General features: G+C 41.5%; 2 protein-coding genes across 12 annotated transcripts in view; one reads left to right on the top strand and one right to left on the bottom strand.

Moving 5' to 3' along the window:
- Positions 1–7,308, bottom strand: part of LOC110491689 (ras-related protein Rab-5C) — a 13,909-nt gene extending 6,601 nt beyond the window's left edge. Inside the window, exons 1-5 of one of the 10 annotated variants that reach the window (XM_090202326.1) lie at positions 7,187–7,308; positions 5,855–6,015; positions 2,997–3,377; positions 1,074–1,225; positions 750–872 (exon numbers count right to left, since the gene is read on the bottom strand). In XM_090202326.1, coding sequence (XP_090058452.1) covers positions 750–872; positions 1,074–1,225; positions 2,997–3,162 — 441 coding nt within the window. In that variant the 5' untranslated portion in view covers positions 3,163–3,377; positions 5,855–6,015; positions 7,187–7,308. Of the gene's footprint in view, positions 1–749; positions 873–1,073; positions 1,226–2,996; positions 3,378–3,439; positions 3,637–5,854; positions 6,016–6,413 lie in introns of those variants that run through there. The other 9 variants (XM_090202328.1, XM_090202327.1, XM_021565322.3 and 6 more) reach the window with 9 other exon arrangements.
- On the top strand, positions 5,960–17,074 carry LOC110491688 (uncharacterized). Of its 2 annotated transcripts, none has more exons than XM_036946584.2 (7): positions 5,960–6,149; positions 12,039–12,241; positions 12,349–12,453; positions 12,553–12,648; positions 12,800–12,895; positions 13,017–13,140; positions 13,546–17,074. In XM_036946584.2, exons 1-7 carry the CDS (start codon positions 6,122–6,124, stop codon positions 14,595–14,597), a joined length of 1,704 nt encoding a protein of 567 aa, XP_036802479.2. In that variant the 5' UTR covers positions 5,960–6,121; the 3' UTR covers positions 14,598–17,074. The 2 variants fall into 2 exon arrangements, with proteins under 2 accessions (XP_036802479.2, XP_036802478.2); XM_036946583.2 differs by having other exon boundaries at positions 12,785–12,895.
- Positions 17,075–20,829: the final 3,755 nt, after the last annotated feature.

Here is a 20,829-nt window from a genome sequence, read left to right as displayed (position 1 = left end):
ACATTAGTCAGGAAGTTAAAGCCAAACGGACAATGACCCCAAGCATACTTCCAAAGTTGTGGCAAAATGGCTTAAGGACAACAAAGTTAAGGTATTGGAGTGGCCATCACAAAGCCCTGACCTCAACCCTATAGAAAATCTGTTGGCAGAACTGAAAAAGCGTGTGCAAGCAAGGAGGCCTACAAACTTGACTCAGTTACACCAGCTCTGTCAGGAGGAATGGGACGAAATTCACCCAACTTATTGTGGGAAGCTTGTGGAAGGCTACCCAAAACTTTTGACCCAAGTTAAACAATTTAAAGGCAACGCTACCAAATACTAATTGAGTGTACGTAAACCTCTGACCCACTTGGAATGTGATGAAGGAAATAAAAGCTGAAATAAATCATTCTCTACTATTATTCGGACATTTCACATTCTTAAAATAAAGTGGTGATCCTGACTGACCTAAGACAGGACATTTTTACTAGGATTAAATGTCAGGAATTGTGAGTTTAAATGTATTTGGCTAAGGTGTATGTAAACTTCCGACTTCAACTGTATGTATGTATGTATGTATACATATTTTATTTTTATGTACACTATCATAGTACCACACCAAATAGTAGAAGACCATTTGGCCTATGACAAAAAAACAAACAAACATTGTAACAATTGATTTATCAGCATATGATGTTGTTATTATCATGCTAACTGTTTTGTTATGTAGTCAATCAATGAAACACACACAGCGTGGGAATTGTTCTCACCTGGAGATCAACGGCTCTCTTGTTAGCGACGTCGGCCTTGTTCCCAGCCAGAGCGATGACTATGTTGGGGCTGGCTTGTCTCTGCAGCTCCTTCACCCAGTTCTTTGCTCGCGTAAAAGTGTCCTGAAGAAACACGCAAAAGGCACAGAATGCATCATTTACATTAAGGTTATGACAGGGTAAGAGATTTGAACTAAGCTCATTAAGCATTGAGAATTGATATTCTTAAACAACCAAACTATTGGTTTCACTGGTCATTAAAATTCAATTGGATGCCCTGCCTACACAGTTGTAAGGTGTAACAGATAACGAGCCTTTACGCACTCTGTTGGTGATGTCGTAGACCACAATTGCCGCCTGGGCTCCTCTGTAGTACATGGGCGCCAGGCTGTGGTATCGCTCCTGGCCTGCCGTGTCCCAAATCTCAAACTTGACTGTCGTGTCGTCCAGGCAGACAGTCTGTGTGAGGAAGGCAGCTGGAAAAATAGTAAGATGGAGGAAGGGAGGGAAGAAAAGTTAAGAGGATATGTCAGGGGAGGAAAAAGAGCGGTGTTCATGACGTTTGGAGATGTCTTATATTCCTACATGACAGAGAAGCAGGTCTATTCCACTTAATACATTTATACCTGCACGTCTATCAGTAACGTTGCACCGCAATTGAGTGCGCCATGACACGGGGTTGACATGTCAATCTCTCCCACTCGCTTCAATGTCAACATTTGTTTTGTCATTACGGGCACTTAAAACATATCCAGTTTAGGGAAAGGTTTCAGTTGCAGTTCCTCAATTTGCTCTACGCTAGAGGAGGCCTCCGAACTGAATCGTACACACACACACACATAAAAAATTTTTAAAAACGCAGCGGCGTTAAAAAAAAAAGTTACTTTGATACGGTTCTATTTTTATAATACTTAACATACACATAAACAACTTATCTGTGAATTCTGAAAAGCTATCCAGGGATTGTTCCACGGGGTTGTGTTTTTTAGGGGGTGATATTAGTTCTTGTAGAATACGTTCAAATCTTCTTCAATATGGTTAAAGTGTTCTTAACTATGAAGTTGTTCATTTTCTTTGCTTTATCCTTTGAAAATAGACACGTGAAAAGATTATTGGGACGAGCATGCACATCTTCAATATGTACCCATTGTTCCTCTTTAGAGCATTTAACTATGTCGCAAGTACAAGCCCTGGGTGGCAAATTGATACAATTCCAAGTCTGGAAGGTTAAACCACCCTCAGACTTAGGAAGTTGTAAAAATTTCATTTTTATTCTATGAGTATCAACGTGACTGCTATTGATAGTCCACAGTGACTAACAGTGACTAATAAAATAATAATAAAATGGATACTATCAACAAACAGGCACTTTGTAATAGGCTCATAATGTTATGCAAGGTCATTTGAAAAAAAATGTATTTTTGGTATCATTTGTGATTTTTAACCATGTCCTGCCAAACAGGTTGGAGGATTAACTTCCTAACGAGCACAGCACTGCTGCTTCTACGGATCAGAACTGCAAAGAGAAATGCTAATCCCATGTCTGTAAACTACAAACACTAGAATTCCACAATCACATGACAGCGCAGAGAGTCCATGGCCTCGTTCCAATCCTTCCTTCCTACCTCCCTTTATTGAGCCCAATCACTGACATGACTGGGTCATTAAATCATTGATTACTTACTAGAAGGGAGGAAGAAAGATAGCCTTTTTGAACAAGGCCCATTTCTCCAGCAGTGAAGAGGACCCATGAGGCATGTCAACCTTTGACCCCTCTAACAATTCTAACATTGCGGTCATTTCCTGTGCCCTCTATCGTTGACTGGAGCTTACTATTGTGAATTGCATAAGATAGGCTAATATCCGGCAGAAATGCTGTTCTACAGTGTTAATCCATTTCATTTTTGGAGGTTAATGATATCTCCACTACGGTAGCATCGTCCTCTACATTGACTTGCTTGAGCATACATTGCGTTGATTACAAAAGGTCAAATAATGGTTAAATAAATGCAATTTGTGTCAACCCTACACTTTTTCCTTTTGTCTGACATCATTTGCTTTGTTTTTAAATATCCATGATATGTTGATGCCATTCTTGCAATGAGATCTAGTAAATCCAAATATCACAGATATAAAAGACCACTTGATGGAATAGAGAAACCTGCAGTGGGTCATATCAAACCACCAGAAATAGCATGCACAAACAATAGTAAAAAAAAATATATATACACACAGTAAATAACTCACCTCCGATGGTGCTCTCTTGGTACTCCTGAAACTGGCCCTTGACGAAGCGCAGCACCAGGCTGGACTTGCCCACCGCCGATTCCCCCAGCAGCACCAGCTTGAACTGGCAGATCTTGTTGCCTGCCGCCGAGCCGTTGGGTCGCGCCGGTCCTCCACGACCCGCCATGGAGCTGTGCAGAGGCTATCCTGAATGAGAGGGGCTTGGCCACGCCAAGAGAGACAGCAGGGGGGGGTCTGGAGCAGCAGTGGAATTCCGATACGTGGGGGCAGCGGTTGGGATCCGTATAACACAGGCACAGATGGGGATTAGGTTAGAAGGGCTGAGCTGATCGGCGCCGGAAACCAGACAAAGTAAAGAGAAGAAGTTCAGCAACTGGGGTGCTGGTGTAGAGAAAAGATAGATAAACGATTACTGACAAGAAGTAGAAGGATTAAAAAAATACCACAGTTAGTCTGGCTGGAAAGTCCCTGCAGGTATAGGTGGAAGTGGAAGTTAGGCAAACCACACCGGTCCTCATGTGAGAGCAGTCTTGCTATTGGCCACCTTATCTTCCTGGCATGATGTGTCAATATTGATAACTCAAACACTGGCAGATATGAAGTAGAGCCTCTTCAGTTAATGTGTTGGTAGGCAGTTGGCCTTCAATATCAACCAAAGCATTATAATCTATGTCCAGAAATACCTCCACGGGGTGCATCTTGTCAGTCTGATTTTGCATGGCTGGCTAAAAAACATTTACAAACTATGTCCCTATAATGTGCACTCTTTATCAATGATTTAGATGACTGATAGAGCCGGGGCACTGCATTCACACCACCGCACCTCCATCTTGGCACTCCTACACCATTGTAAAATATATTTAGGAAGCTATAAAAATGAATTTATTAATGTCTACACATTTGTTTTTTCCATGTGTATTCTATTACAGACACCTTAATGCATACTTTTAAATTATATTCTGTCAGTTCTTCCTTAAATTATATTTTTGGGGGATTACTAATGCTATGTTCACCACTACAACAGCAACAAAAATACATAAATACATGTAATTTTGTAGAATAGAATTCCATTATTTCCTATGGAGGACTGCTCCTACTGGGGAGTGCCAATATGGCTGACAGGTGGCTTCCAAAGGCTCTCAATGTCCAATACAAGCTTCAGCAACCAGGGTTTATTTACATCATTGCTCTTTACTTTACTGTTTACACTGAACAAAAATATAAAAACGCAACATGTAAAGTTTTGGTCCAATGTTCCATGAGCTCAAATAAAAAGATACCAGAAGTGCCCCATACGGACAAAAGCTTATTTCGCTCAGATTTTGCACACAAATGTCTTTACCCACCTGTTAGCGAGCATTTGCTTTGCTAAAATAATCCATCCACCTGACGAGTGTTGCATATCAAGAAGCTGATTAAACAGCATGATCATTACACAGGTACACCTTGTGCTGGGGACAATAAAAGGCCACTAAAATGTGCAGTTTTGTCAAAAAACACAATGCCACAGATGTCTCAAGTTGAGGGGGCGTGCAATTGGCATGCTAACTGCAAGCATGTCCACCAGCGCTGTTGTCAGAGAAAAAGTCACCTCCAATGTCGTTTTAGAGAATTTGGCAGTATGTCTAACCGGCCTCACAACCGCAGACCATGTGTATGGTGTTGTGTGGGCGAGCGGTTTGAGTTTATTTGTACAGGGACAGTGCACATTAATCAACGTTTCAGTAAAAGTGCCCGTTTTAGCCAACCAGCTAATTTTCAACCGCAGTCCCTAGCAGATTAGTTTGCTGATGTAAACGTTGTAACAGAGTGACCCATGGTAGCCCGGGGGGTTATGGTATGGGCAGGCATAAATATGGACAAAGAACACATTTTATCGATGGCAATTCGAATGCACTGAGATACCGTGGCAAGATCCTGAGACCCATTGTCGTGCCATTCATCCTCCGCCATATAATGCACATGTCACAAGGATCTGTACACAATTATTGGAAGCTGAAAATGTCCCTGTTCTTCCATTGCCTGCATACTCACCAGACATGTCACCGATTGACCATGTGTGGGATGCTCTGGATCGACATGTAAGACAGTTTGTTCCAGGTCCCGCCAATACCCAGCAACTTTGCACAGCCATTAAAGAGTGGGGACAATATTCCAAAGCCTGATCAACTCTCTGCAAAGGAGATATGTCGCGCTGCATGAAGCAAATGGTGGTCACACCAGATACTGACTGGTTTTCTGATCCACGCATCTACCTTTAAGGTACCTGTGACCAACATGGGGCCTAATGAATTCATTTAATTTGACTGGTTTCTTTAAATTAACTAACTCAGCAACATCTTTGAAATTGTTGCGTTTATATTTATGTTCACTAACGGTGTCTGTCCAAAAGCTGTCACTGGCGTAACGTTCGCTAGCTAACTAACAACTAGGACGTTGAGTTTCAGTGCACTGCCTAAGTTAAGAGTACAACAAAGTCTACCAGTTCAACAACCACATGACAGACAGCTCATACGTTAGCTAGCTAACTTAGATGACAAAACAACAGTCAGTAAGTAAGTGGAAAATGCATAGATAGTTGACTAGCAGCAATGGCTGGTGCATTTTAGTAGCTTACTCGCTACTACGCTAGCATTTGATACCTAGCCGACTACTCTAGCTAGGTATCAAATCGTATTTGTCACATGCGCCGAATACAACAGGTGTAGACTTTACCGTGAAATGCTTACTTACGACCTCGTTCCCAACGATGCAGTGAAAAAAATACTGTTTAAACAATATAACAACAAGAGAACACACAAGGACGGTACACAAATATGATCAACTATTATTTAGAGGGGAAATGTGTTCTTTCTTACCGATTTAGATTCCAGTCGTAGTATTTGCCCTTAATTTTCAAATTATTGTTTTTGATGTTTGTTTCACATATCAGTGTGGCGACTGACTCTATCCTGTATTTCCGCGTTGTGTAACTGAACATCCGGGTTACACACACCTTCCTGAAACGAGGCTCTCGAATCTGGAGTAATGGGATGAGAAAGCTCAGGTTTTTATTTGTAAAACACGCTGCCGAGGTAGTCTTGACTCTAGGCTAGACTACAGTACACTGACACCGGGACCTCAAAATGCAAAACCAGCCCCCGGAGGAAGAAGGTAAATGGATAGGTAGCCTGTCGGTATCAGTTGTTGCAGTGGCCACCTTCTGCAGATATTTTCCAAAAAACAAACTAACGTTACCTAAATTAGCTAGCTATGCACTAATCCATGACGAAGCGTCTTCTACTAAGGGGGACTTTTGTGAAGAGTCCGGAAGTTCAATCTGCACATTAACACTCGTCGCTTGCGGTACGGTTTTGAAAGCATAAGGACCTTTCATATCAGCAAGAAATAATAAAAAATAATAACAATTATACGCACCTTACGGCCATATCTCCATGTTACAGTGCTTGTTCACGAAAGACAAGAGTCGACCACCTGTGCAATTAGCTACCTATCACGAAAGGGCCATGTGTTTCGAAAGCCGTATAACAAGCTATGATTATTGACGTGTCTAAACGTTAAAACAAAGCGTCGGAATTGTTCACACGAGACAGTCGTAAGAGAAGCTAATGGCTGAACTGAAGGCAGAAGAAGGTAGAATGCAACCTAGAGTCTGAGAACTAGCTATGCACCAACAAAAACGAGTGTTACACATTACTTTAACAACTGTGTAGTAGATGTCGACCGATTAATCGGAATGGCCGATTTCAAGTTTTCATAATGTGTAATAGGCATTTTTGGGTGCCGATTATATTGCAATCCACGAGGAGACTGCGTGGCAGGCTGGCCACCTGTTACGAGTGCAGACTGAAAGGAGCCATGGTAAATTGCTAGCTAGCATTAAACTTATTTTTTTATAAAAAAAACAATGTTAACAATCACTAGATAACTACACATGGTTGATGATATATAGCTAGTTTAACTAGCTTGTCCTGCGTTGCATATAATCAATGCGGTGCCTGCAATTGTGTCAATTCTCTTGCGTTCAGTGTAAGCAGAGTCAGTGCCACCAATTTAGCTACGTTGTCGCTATATTTAGCAGTATTCAGACCCCTCTAGAGAGACATTTTCAAAAAAATTGACTAGTGACAAATCTAGCAACTTTTTCGGATGTTATTGGAGACTGATGTGATAGCACGTATCGTTCTTACTCCGTGGGCCCCACGCTGTCCCAAAGCACTCACAGGCGGCCCAGTCCTCCCGCACCAGTCCCTCCCAGCTGCAGTCAGAGCAGGAGATGTTCACCCCTCCTCATCCAGATTGCAAATGAATCGTGCATGCGGGAAGCCGCAGCTGGCTGATCCCACCCTGGCTTACATTCAGGGCAGGATGTAAAATGTTTTTTGTCTAGAATAAATCACTGCATTTGACTCAGTCACGTACTCACCTTGTCCACTGTTTGTGTGCCTCTCTGTGACATAAGCTAAATATCTAGCTGGCTAGCTCATTATGTCTTAGTCTAAACTGTACACTGAAAAATACAGAAAGGAGTGGGAATCAAACCCTGAATTCGAAGGCTGGTTGAAGCCGTTTATTGGAGATGATACACGGACATACTGCCTGTATTGTAAGGCTGATTTCTACGCCAAACTTAGTGATGTAAAAAAACGCATGACAACTCAAAACATACTCAAAAGGCAAAGCCTTATAACAGTTCCGCCCAAAACAAGCTGCCTGCCATTTATGGTTAAAAAAAGGCTGAGGCCACCATGGCATTAGCTATCGCTGAACACTGTTCCATGCTGGCATGTGATCACATTGGAGAAGCATGTAGAGCTGCTTTCTCAGACTCCACTGCTGCTACCCACTTCAAAGTGCACAGAAATGATTAATGGTGTTCTAGCACCATACTTTCTGAAAAAGTTGCTCGCAGATGTGGGTGACCAGCGTTTCAGCCACCTCCTCGATGAGTCCACAGATGTAAGTGTTTCTCAGTACCTGGGAGTTGTGATAAGGTACTTTAGTGACACCAAGCAGGCAATTGTATCAACATTTCTGGGGCTTGTTGAGTTGGAGGGAGGCGATGCCAAATCTATAGCCCCTGCTGTTGTGGCTTTCCTTGAAGTGTTGTCTTAAAAAAGAAACTCCTGGGGATAGGGACTGACAATGCCCCTGTTATGATGGGGATTAACAATGGGGTCCATAAAGTGCTGAAGGAGGAGTATGGCTTCAAATATCTGGTTCTTATTGGCTGTGTGCGCCACTCTCTGCAGCTTGCTGTAAGTCATGCTTCCAATGACACCATCCCCTGTAGTGTGGAGTACTTGGTACGAGAGACTTATAACTGGTTTTCAGTGTCTCCAAAGTGCAGAGGCCTACATGGCCATATATGAGACCATCAACTGTGGGGAGAAACCTTTACAGATAACCAAGGTGTGTGCCACACGTTGGCTCTTCATTGAACCTGCGGTTTCACGCATTTTGGACCAGTGGGAGGAGCTTAGGCTGCATTTCGCAATCACCAAGTCCATGGCTGAGGTTTTATACTCCATGTACAGTGATCCTCAAAATATATTCTATCTGACTTTTTTGAAGTCAGTGCTGGTTGAGGAACAGTTGGCCATCAAGGCTTTTGAGGGAGAGCAAGTAGATCCTCTTAAGCTACTTGACAGGTTGGTTAGCCTGATCAAGTTTGTGAGCAGCAGGGTGCTGAATCCACTGGCAAATGTTGATGTACTCAAAGGGCCAATAGATGGATACATGAGTCCCAAACCGTACCCTGGTTACCTTTTTGAGTCAAATGCAGCTGAGCTCCACCTTGCGCCTGAGGATGAAAACAATGCCCGAAAGCGGTGTGTAGCCTTCACCATTTCCCTCACTAATGAGTTGAGGGTGAGACTGCCGGACAACATTGAAGAATTGCAGTACATGTCAGTTTTCAATGTGGAGGACACTAAAGCACAATAAGAGCCCTGGAGAAATATAAAAAATAGCCAAGCTCCTTGCTGAACCTTAGTTGCTGAACCTGCCATAGAGAGCCTTGACCAAAATGACGATGACCCACCCTTTCTGTGAGCCAGCACAGCCTGTGTGTGTGTGTGTGGAGGGGAGTCTTGAAAAAAATAACCTGAATTAGGGCCAGACTAGTTACCATAATTTTCTCACATTGTCATTGACAGTTTTTTTCTATTGTCTCTTTTTGGTCCATTTAGATTGTTATATAACAAATGTAAAAAATGTTATGGTTAAAAATGTTCATGTTTTACTGTGACTTGTTGTAGGCTCCTAAGTGTACCACAAGGTTAAAAACCAAACCAAATTAAGAAAACGAAACTAAAAAAATTATCTTTTGGGTCACTTTTGATGGTCCCAAGCCCGGATAATTGAGGAGGGTTGGAATTGTGACTTTAAAAAAACAAGAATCGACAGAAGAAAGTTCATTTGTAGTTCTAAACATATTTAGTGTGTTTTTTACTCACCTTTTGTCTCTCCCACGACGTTATTCCTCTCTCCTACAGCGCCCATCACAATTATATGCACATGGCCGATTTATGCAAATTGGGTGATGGCGTCATTTAGTGACTTCCAGGGACTTTTAGGACAGCCAATAGGTACTTTCCTTACTGAGGAGTTGGAAACACTGGTCAGGGTATATGCATCAGTTTGGGTTGCCTGGCTCGTTGCGAACTGTGTGAAGATCATTTCTTCCTAACAAAGACCGTAATTCATTTACCAAAATTTTACATAATTATGACAACATTGAAGGTTGTGCAATGTAACAGCAATATTTAGACTTAGGGTTGCCACCCGTTCGATAAAATACGTAACGGTTCCATATTTCACTGAAAGAATAAACGTTTTGTTTTTGAAATTATAGTTTCCGGATTTTACCATATTAATGACCTAAGGCTCGTATTTCTATGTGTTTTATGTTATAACTAAGTCTATGATTTGATAGATCAGTCTTACTGAGCGGTGGTAGGCAGCAGCAGGCTCATAATCATTCATTCAAACTAGAGGTCGACCGATTAATCGGAATGGCCGATGAATTAGGGCCGATTTCAAATTTTCATAACAATCAGAAATCTGTGTTTTTGGACACCGATTTGGCCAATTATTATTTATTTTTTTACACCTTTATTTAATCTTTATTTAACTAGGCAAGTCAGTTAAGAACACATTCTTATTTTCAATGACGGCCTATGAACGGTGGGTTAACTGCCTCGTTCAGGGGCAGAACGACAGATTTTCACCTTGTCAACTCAGGGGATTCAATCTTGCAACCTTACAGTTAACTAGACTAACGCTCTAACCACCTGCCTCTCATTGCACTCCACGAGGAGCCTGCCTGTTACGCGAATGCAGTAGGCCAAGGTAAGTTGCTAGCTAGCATTAAACTTATCTTATAAAAAAAAATCTATCAATCATAATCACTAGTTAACTACACATGGTTGATGATATTACTAGTTTATCTAGCGTGTTCTGCGTTGCATATAATCGATGTGGTGCGTATCGTTGCTCCAATGTGTACCTAGCCATGAACATCAATGCCTTTCTTAAAATCAATACACAGAAGTATATTTTTAACCTGCATATTTAGCTGAAAGAAATCCACGTTAGCAGGCAATATTAAAAGAGGTGAAATTGTGTCACTTCTCTTGCGTTCATTGCACGCAGAGTCAGTGTATATGCAACAGTTTGGCCCGCCTAATTTGCCAGAATTCTTCGTAATTATGACATAACATTGACGGTTGTTCAATGTAACAGGAATATTTAGACTAATGGATGCCACCCCTTAGATAAAATACGGAACGGTTCCGTATTTCACTGAAAGAATAAACGTCTTGTTTTCGAGATGATAGTTTCCGGATTGGACCATATTAATGACCTAAGGCTCGTATTTCTATGTGTTTTTATGTTATAACTAAGTCTATGATTTGATAGAGCAGTCTTACTGAACGGTGGTAGGCAGCAGCAGGCTCGTAAGCATTCATTCAAACAGCACTTTTGTGCGTTTTGCCAGCAGCTCTTCGTTGTGCGTCAAGCATTGCGCTGTTTATGACTTCAAGCCTATCAACTCCCGAGGTGAGGCTGGTGTAACCAATGTGAAATGGCTATTTATTTTCAAATGTCACTCGCTCTGAAACTTGGAGTGGTTGTTCCCCTTGCTCTGCATGGGTAACGCTGCTTCGAGGGTGGCTGTTGTCGTTGTGTTCCTGGTTCGAGCCCAGGGAGGAGCGAGGAGAGGGACGGAAGTTACACTGGCAATACTAAAGTGCCTATAAGAACATCCAATAGTCAAAGGTTAATGAAATACAAATGGTATAGAGAGAAATAGTCCTATAATTCCTATAATAACTACAACCTAAAACTTCTTACCTGGGAATATTGAAGACTCATGTTAAAAGGAACCACCAGCTTTCATATATTCTCATGTTCTGAGCAAGGAACTTAAACGTTAGCTTTTTTTACTTGGCACATATTGCACTTTTACTTTCTTCTCCAACACTTTGTTTTTGCATTATTTAAACCAAATTGAACATGTTTCCTTATTTATTTGAGACTAAATTGATTTTATTTAGTAAGTTAAGTTAAAATAAGTGTTCATAGTTCATTCAGTATTGTTGTAATTGTCATTATTACATATATATATAAAAATCGGCCGAATAATCGGTATTGGCTTTTTTTGTCCTCCAATAATCGGTATCGGTATCAGCGCTGGAAAATCATAATCGGTCGACCTCTACTGTGTAATACCACTTATTATACACTAGCTATAGTCTAGGTTAAAGATGTTTTTTTCGACCAAGGCCATAGTACAAACAACAACAATATGTTACTTCATAGTAACTAAATGTAATCTACCAGTGGACTTGTCAATACATTTTCACACATAGCTCAAATAGTCCTATAACTGCTTGCATACCGAACATTGTAAACGTTGTTAGGGCCACCTAATATTGTTGACATTGTTAGGGCTACCTAATATTGTTAACATTGTTAGGATCTACTTAACGTTGTCTTTGTCATCAAGCTAACTTTCTGAATTTGTGCTTTGTATAGATGGACCTCTTCCACTGTCGTCTTTGCTCCTTTTTGTTCCTCCACTGCGTCTGGCGTCTGCAGCTCTGTGGCAAGTTGTTCAGCGGAGAGACATAATGGACTATGGCTTGGTGGAGGAGTTTGTCGCCACTGTGTTGGAGGTAGTTCCTGATCTGATGAGTTACAGAGAGCGAGTCCAACTCATCATGGGGCTGCGGGCACAGGTGAGAGATGGGACGGATGGGAGAGGAGGGATGGGGTAGCACAGGGCGTATAATGCATACAGTCTCTAACTTGCATGCGTAACTTAATTGAATTTTCACTCTATCAGCTGGTTCTGGAGTTGTGTCGTACAGATCAGCTAGTCGACCCCGAGACCATCCAGCCACACCTGAACAGGATGAGGACCTGTATCATCACTCTTAGTAAAAATGAGGTGAGTGCTGCTACTCAGTGTACAATCATGACTGATAACTCTGCTGGTGGTATACATTGGCTAGTTAAATTGACAGACTGTGTGTAATGCTTGCTGAAGACTCCTGATCCAGAGGTGGAGGCATTAAAATCCAACTTCCTGAAGCTGATTCAAAGCCTGCTGGAAGACCCAGTTAAGAGGGAACACTTTTTCCAGGTCAGTGTTGTCACTGACTGTGTAGCTGATAAGTTATTCAGAAAGACGTGGCATTGTATATTTCTTTCACTTGGAGTAGGTTAACATAAAATATTACTCAAAAGCATGGACAATTTTCTTCTTGTTTACTTCTTAGAATGTTTTTCTAAAGGAATTTGGACCCAAGTATGACTCCACACTGCAGAGTCTGGTGTGGGACTTCCTTTCTAGGCTGGAGAAGCTGCTTCCGACACCAACCCTTCATCAGGTACCATACTAACATGTTATTACCATCAGCCTACTTTCATGCATGTTTTTATACAAAAAAAATGCATGCATATGATAACTTTTGTCTATTGCTCTTTTAAAGTTATTCCTCTTTCCAATAGACTGCAGCATGGTTCCTACCGGACCACTCTGTTCTAGAGGAGTGCGTGCAGTCAGTGTGTCACCCTGAGCCATTGAAGACCCTTCTCCAGTACCACAAGCCATATAGACATCTGCACCACAATGGTAAGAGGTAGACTTAGAAAATTAAAAGAACGCTATCCATTGTATTTATGTTACGTGGAGCTTTTTTGTCGTTGTCGGAAGGAAACCTCAATCTCCAAAACAGACTATTTCAGAAAATTGAAAAAAAAGCCATAATTTACCATTAACGAACATAAAATTATGAATCTTCAGAAGCTATTTAGAATACATTTTCGTAGTCCTAGAGTCATGAAATGTTCAGAGTACATAGAAGGGAGTTACTGCTTTCAATACATGTAAAAAGGGAGTTAAGGTTTTCATCCTTGTGAATGTCAAGATATTGATTTGTGTCCTAAAACTACAAAAGTAGGATCTGGGTTTGATATATAACATTTCTAACGTTTGACTTGCATGTTTTGATATAGACTTGTGTTTTCTTGTCCTCAGCTCTATCTTCGGGTGACAACCACAGCTCGCTGTCACTCTCGCTCCTAGAAACAGTTGAGATCTTTGAAACAGAGATCAAATCCGATCCTATGCAGGGGTTTATGAACATTCTAAGCTCTGCCTCATCTGTCAACGAGTCAGAAATGAACAGACATTTTCACCAACCTCAAACTGACAGTAGGCTGAAAATCCAAAGAAACCCTCACAGCAGCCAACCGGAAGTACAGGAGAGTTCTAGTTTGTCTACTTCCTGTCTGTTCCTTCAGCCCACAGTGCTGCTGCACAGACTTGACCTTGCTGATATGCCGTTACCTGTGTCCTCTCCAACATTGAGTCCAACATTGAGGATAAAGAGTGTACCTCAGTATTCTTTGACGCCTGACCCATCCTATACAATGGGGAAATCTAACAGAAGCAAGCGTGTCAAAATGTGCTCCTTATGTGGGAAGACTTTTATTGAAGCAGAAGATTTGATGGCACACATGAGATCTCACACTGAGCAGAGTCCTTACCAGTCTTTTGAAGAGCTTAACATGTCTACATCTTTTGAGGATGGGATAGAGATATCCCAGCCCCATGGCACTTCACCCCTGAGCCCAACAACTTCCGAAGTTTGTCCCACTCCAAGACAGTCCTCCAAGTCCAGACAGTCCTCCAAATCCAGAACATGTCACGTATGTCACAAGACTTTCTATACTGTATATTCAATGAGAAAGCACATGATTTTCAAACATGATCAGCTCATTTACCAGTGCCTTGACTGTGGAGAACAATTCGAGAGAAAGTTTCATTTGAGGGAACATAAGGCAGAGTGCCATCCCACTCTGTCATCCAAAGCCAGAACATGCCATTTGTGTAACAAGACTTTCGGCGGCCCATATTTAATGAGAAAACACCTAAAATCCCAACATGATCAGCTCCCTTACCAGTGCCGCGATTGTGGAGAACATTTTAAGAGGAAATGTCATTTGAAGGAACATACGAAAAACTGCCCCACAATGTTTTCCTGCCTCAGCTGTGGAGAAAAGTTTGAGGAAAAAGGTGTCATTTGAAGGAGCATAAAAAAGAGTGCTTGGCAGTGAGAAAGCTCTTCTCTTGCTCTCTGTGCAAGAAGACCTTCATTGAAGCAAGGGGGTTGACCGCACACATGAGCTCTCACGAGAAAAGGTCTAATTTGAAAGAACCTAAAGTGTGCTTAGCTGCAAAGAGGCGCCACCTTTGCTCGATGTGTAATGAAACATTCATTAAAGGACACGATTTGAAAGCACCCTGGAGATCATGCACTTACCAGTGCACCCAGTGTTTGCAAAGCTTTGAACATCAGGAGAACTTAGAGAAACATCTGCAGAATGCTCGTGAGGAGGCAGCTCAACTGGAAGAGGTTAACACGTTTACACCATCTTTTGAGAAGGAGATGGAGACATCCCAGCCCCACAACACTTCCAATGTTGGTCGCAATCAAAGATACTCTTTCAGAGCTAGAACATGCCGTCTGTGTCACAAGACTTTCAACAGTATAGCTTTAATGCGAACGCACCTGAATTCCAAACATGCTCAGCTCCCTTACCAGTGCCTCTGATGTGGAGAGAATTTCAAGAGGAAGATTAATTTGAAAGCACATAGGAAAGAGCGCCATCCCACTCCAAGTCTCCAACCCAAGGAGTCCGTCAAAGCCAGAACATGCCGCTTGTGTCACAATACTTTTGACAGTACATTTTTTATGAGAAAGCACCTCAAATCCCAGCATGGCCAGCTCCCTTACCAGTGCCTGGGCTGTGGAGGAAATTTCATAAAGAACTCTCATTTGAGGGAGCATAAAAAAAAGTGCTTTCAGAGACCACAGCAAGACTTGATGGAGTCAAATGAGGGAGTCGATCCAAACCAGCACCAAAGGGATGTTGATCCAGCAGATAGCAGCAGCTCTCTGGCAACAAGGGAGAGTGAGACAGAGATTCCACAGTCCCACAGCTCTTTAAACCTTATAAACTCCGATACATCCCCCACTCAGAAACCCTATCTTTGTGAAATATGTGGTAAGGATTTCCTGATGCTGTTTCGAATGAAAGAACATATGAGAGCACACACAGGAGAGCGCCCTTTCCCTTGCCGAGACTGTGGCAAAGGTTTTAGCAGAAGGCGGAGTCTGAAACGCCATCGATTGATTCATACAGAAGATCGGCCATTCCTTTGCACAGACTGCGGCAAACGTTTTTCTACAGAGGCCAGTCTGAAATCCCATCGACTGATTCATACAGGAGAACGGCCATTTGCATGCACTTTATGCAAGTTGCGCTATCTCACAAAAAAACACCTGCAAAGACATATGAAAAAACATTGTTTTAAAACAAAACATTTTAACGGTGTGTATGATGTGCAAAAGCTTTTTTTTACAGTGAGTAGTCAGTTGAGTCCAGCTGTTGTGTGTACATTTTCCTATTTAAGTAACCCAGCCTGAGACCTGAAGACTTGGTTTTACAAGGTGATGGGCAGGCTTAAGCTCAGCAGGCTAACACAGTCTTGTGGTGCACAGGAGACCTGGTCTCGAATCCAGTAAGTAACACCAGCAACCCCTTCTCACCAAATGTTTCTACTGAATTTACTTTTAGTACTGCAAATGACTTTTACTTTGACTCATTATTATGATGAAAGTGTCGTTTTAGATTGTATTCCTCGTGGAGAATTGATAACATGACTGCCTCAGGTGTATATGTGTTCATCCTGTGCTACAAATCAATTACGCATCTTCTGTGTTTTATTAGTCATGCCACATGTCATTTTTAGTGGTGTAAAGTACTTAAGTATTACTTTAAAGTATTTTTACTTAAGTCTTTTTTGGGTATCTGTACTTTACTATTTATATTTTTTAGCACTTTTATTTCACTACATTCCTAAAGAAAATAATGTACTTTTTACTCCATACATTTGCCCTGACACCCAAAAGTACTCGTTACATTTTGAATGCTTAACAGGACAGGAAAATGCCCCAATTTTCACACTTATCAAGAGAACATCCCACCTGCCTATGAACTGGCGGACTCGCTAAACACAAATGCTTCATTTGTAAATTATGTTCGAGTGTGCCCCTGGCTATGCGTAAAATAAATATCCAAGAAATTCGAGCCGTCTGGTTTGTTAACATAAGGAATTTTAAATGATTTTTACTTTCTTGATACTTAATTATATTTTAGCAATTACATTTACCTTTGACACTTAAGTATATTTAAAACCAAATACTTTTTGACTTTTACCCAAGTAGTATTTTATTGGGTGACTTTCACTTTTACTTGAGTCATTTTCTATTAAGGTACCTTTACTTTTACTCAAGAATGACAATTGTGTATTTTGTCCACCACTGGTAGTTTTCTCTTGACTTGAATGTATTTACATGCAGAGAATTTTTTTTTTTTTAAATGACTATTTCACTAAATGTACTTCTCAGTAGTTTAGCCTTCAGCAACCCATTGTGAATAGAATTTACAAACTGCAATATGTGGTGAAGATTAAACATAACACAAGAAACCCATTATTTTGTACACAATGGTCCATTTTGTTATCCCTCCATGTTATTTATTTTGTATGTGTACAAATTTAAAGATTTTCCACGTAAATATCAGCAATAAGAGTGTGTGTGTATTCTTTGTGGTTTTGGATAGTATTGGTGCTACTGAGTTATTTCAATACAATGATGCAGTTGAGTCATTGTCCAAAAATGGACGGATTGTGGTTAAAGAAGCAGACAAAGGTGGCACTACAGTGGTGTAGAGTAAACGCATGTGACAGAAGCCTGCCGTCAATTAGACAATGATGAACTCTACCAATCTCTTACCTTCAACCCTACAGAGGACCTAAAAACTGAATTGAAAGGGATCCTCACAGAAGCTAAGGAGAATGGCTAAATTTCTGACAATGAGTTCAAATCTATTTTCAATGGCAGTCCGCGTTTGGCTTCTTTTTTGATCTTCTTCCGAAAGTCCAAAAGAATCTTAAACCTCCCAGGCAGACCGGTCATTAGTGGTAATGAAAGTCTGACAGAACCCATCTCCAAGTACATTGATTACTTTATTAAGCCTTTTCTGCTGTCACTCCCAATCTTCAAGACTCCACTGTGTTGAACAAAATGAAGGAATTGAACAATATGCGTACAGTTTCCTTTTTAGTCACCATGGATGTGGAGTCTCTATGCACCACCATTGAGCATGAACACGGATTGGCAGCTATGCAGCATTTCTTGAGTACTCGGCCTGAGACCGATGCCTCCCACAGAATTCATTGTCTCACTGACTGAATGGACTCAATCATAACATCTTTGTCTTTCAGGGCCGTATTTTTAGACAAGTCAAAGGATGTGCCATGGGAGCATGCTACAGCCCTTCCTACACTGGTTTGTACTTAGGTAAATGACTTCATTTTGGACCCTTCTAAAAACCAGTTATTTGACCGGATTATATGGTGGGAATGCTATATTGATGTTTGTTCTGGTCCGGCTCAGAAGATGATCGCATTTCCTTCCACCAATACCTTAACAGCATTAACCCTCACATCAAACTAACTGGAGTACAGCAAGGATAGCATTCATTTTGTTGGACCTTGACATCAGTAATAATGACAAGTTTGTTTGCACACATCAATCTTCAGGAAGCCTACAGATGGGAATACCATTCTGAGGGCAAACAGCTTCCACCCCAACAGGCTAAAAGAGAACATTCCATATTACCAATTCCAAAGAGTCCGCATAATTTGCGATCAGGATACAGACTACACAGTGTTAAATTTGGTGAATCGCTTCTTGAATCGGAGCTACAGCGCTCAGGTCCTGAAAGATGCAGGCATAAGGACCGGACGACTTGACAGAGAGAACTTGTTGTGAAGGGGAGTGCCTCGGGATGCACCAGAGAGAGTGAAGCAGAGAACATAAAAAATAATAATTAAAAAGAATTGGGGAATCATCCAATGTGATACACTACTACGCAAAGTCTTCCCCGAGCCACCAGCCATAAGCTTTAAGAGATGTCCGACCCTAAATTACAAATTAGTCCACAGCTCTCTTCCTGGTGACTCTCAAAAAACTTGGCTAGACCACAAACCCCAGGTGCTCTTTTAAATGCAACCATTACAGAAATATTTTTCAGAAAAAGTATTTTGTTGACAGCTTCTAAAATGGAGTATCAAGTCAAGCATTTAAGGAACTGCAAAACTACTCGTCATCTACGGATTGGAATGTCCACAGTGCAAGGTGTTCTACATTGGACAGACAAAGAGATGCTTTCAAGACCACTTAGCGGAACACAAGTACGCCACACGGGTAGGCAATGAAGACTACCCCAAGGCAAGTCACTACAAGTCCTTACACCATGGCAACCTAGCCTCCCTACAAGCTAGGGGTATTGATCATGTTCCGGCCTCAATTAGAAAAGCAAGTACCCTGGTTTAAATGAAGATATGGATTTCTTCACCTTTCCTGTAGGGTCGTGAGAGATCCCTTTGCTGTCATCTAGTGGACAGTTTGCTCTATTGCACACAGCCTGTTTTTTTAAGTCTGTTTTGGTCCATGTTTGCTGTGCTCTAGTGTACTATAAAATAGATGGCTCTCCTATTCTTAACACTTTGCCCAGTCATATTCAAGGTTAGAACTGCCTTTCTAAAAATAAATAAAAAGTTTGATCACGTTTGATGTTCATTAGTCACTTATAAAGACTACAGGACGTTACTTATTTCGAAGGATTTCAACAACAAAAACCTGTGAGGTTTGTAGGGCTTTATTTGAATAGAAATAGAGGATTAGGTAACAGAATAAAGTGGCGTAGAGGTCCTTTGACGGAACGTGTGGAGGTGAAGGAAGCACGGAGAGGTCAGAGATAACCCGCACTTGCAAACTGGGATAAGGAACAGAAGTTGGGTTTTGGAGAAATTGCCATCAGTGCGTGCTCTGCAAGCAATGTAGCGGATGAAGACGCTGAAAGAGCGTGGTGAACGGATAGATGTGATTTATAGACAGTGAGGAAGAAGGAGAAGAGCCAAGTGTAGTGGGACGAAGTGTGTTGAGGAAAAATGGCGCCAGACATGATAAAGAAGAATCTGGACCAGTAGGAGTGACATTTTTGGTGAAGGTGGACCCTTGCCTTTTGGTGGATCCATTTGTGGTTTCAGGGTGGATGAGAAAGGAGTTTGGTTCAGTTGAATCAGTGACGGTAACCTGTAGTGGACTTGTGATATTTGTGGTTTCAGGGTGGATGAGAAAGGAGTTTGGTTCAGTTGAATCAGTGACGGTAACCTGTAGTGGACTTGTGATATTTGTGGTTTCAGGGTGGATGAGAAAGGAGTTTGGTTCAGTTGAATCAGTGACGGTAACCTGTAGTGGACTTGTGATATTTGTGGTTTCAGGGTGGATGAGAAAGGAGTTTGGTTCAGTTGAATCAGTGACGGTAACCTGTAGTGGACTTGTGATATTTGTGGTTTCAGGGTGGATGAGAAAGGAGTTTGGTTCAGTTGAATCAGTGACGGTAACCTGTAGTGGACTTGTGATATTTGTTTTGGGTTTCTTCTGACCAGAGGGAGAAGGCGCACAACTTGGGTGATCTGTTCGATCTGTTTCTTGCTTTGCTTTTAGGAACGGGGTACCATTAAGTGATTTCTAGGGTAGGGTTAATTGTAGAGGTGGAGCAATTGAAGTTGAGAATTCCAGAGGTTCATAGGAGTCATTGTCAGTCCTTTTGAGTTTTGAGTCAGTCTCCACGACAGTCATGTTAGGATATATCAGTTATCCTTTTTGAGCTTTGTGTAGAATTCACCGCGCTGTTTCAGGTGCAACATTTATGGTCATGGCGCAGCAGTGTGTAGGAGGGTGATTCCAAGATGTGGGAAGTGTGCAGGAAGGCATGGAACAGAGGATTGTGTAGTTTCGGTGGATAAAGCGTGTCAATGTTTCTGGGGATCGGAAGTGTCCGGTGCAAGAGAAGCAGGTTGAAGTGGCCAGAGTCAGAGTAGTGCTGAAGGTTTCGCATGCTGAGGCAATGAAGAAAGTAGAGGAGGATGGGTCAAGGGTGAGGGATCCTTTTTATTTTTTTATTTTTTTTTTCACCTTTATTTAACCAGGTAGGCTAGTTGAGAACAAGTTCTCATTTACAACTTAGAGGATCCCAGTGAGCAGTATATTTATGTCAGGACTGAGGGAGTGATTTATGCTTCAGTAAGGTTTGCTTCTTAGCGCTCATAGCAATGGTTATCAACTGTACGGCAGAAATGGAATGTAAATCACAGAAAATAGAAGTGGTGGTAGCTGTAGAG

This window comes from Oncorhynchus mykiss, chromosome 16 (assembly GCF_057628025.1).
Source record: "Oncorhynchus mykiss isolate SJ-2025 chromosome 16, ASM5762802v1, whole genome shotgun sequence".
NCBI classification, from domain to species: Eukaryota; Metazoa; Chordata; class Actinopteri; order Salmoniformes; family Salmonidae; genus Oncorhynchus; species Oncorhynchus mykiss.
This window is presented reverse-complemented; position numbering and strand designations above follow the sequence as displayed.

What these genes read in the sequence shown, in the direction of transcription:
- LOC110491688 (XM_036946583.2), top strand. Translation starts at nt 6,122, where the DNA reads ATGCAAAACCAGCCCCCGGAGGAAGAAG. An exon ending in TCACTCTTAGTAAAAATGAG is followed by an intron (nt 12,454 to 12,552) that starts GTGAGTGCTGCT and finishes TGCTTGCTGAAG; the next exon opens with ACTCCTGATCCAGAGGTGGA. An exon ending in CGACACCAACCCTTCATCAG is followed by an intron (nt 12,896 to 13,016) that starts GTACCATACTAA and finishes TCTTTCCAATAG; the next exon opens with ACTGCAGCATGGTTCCTACC.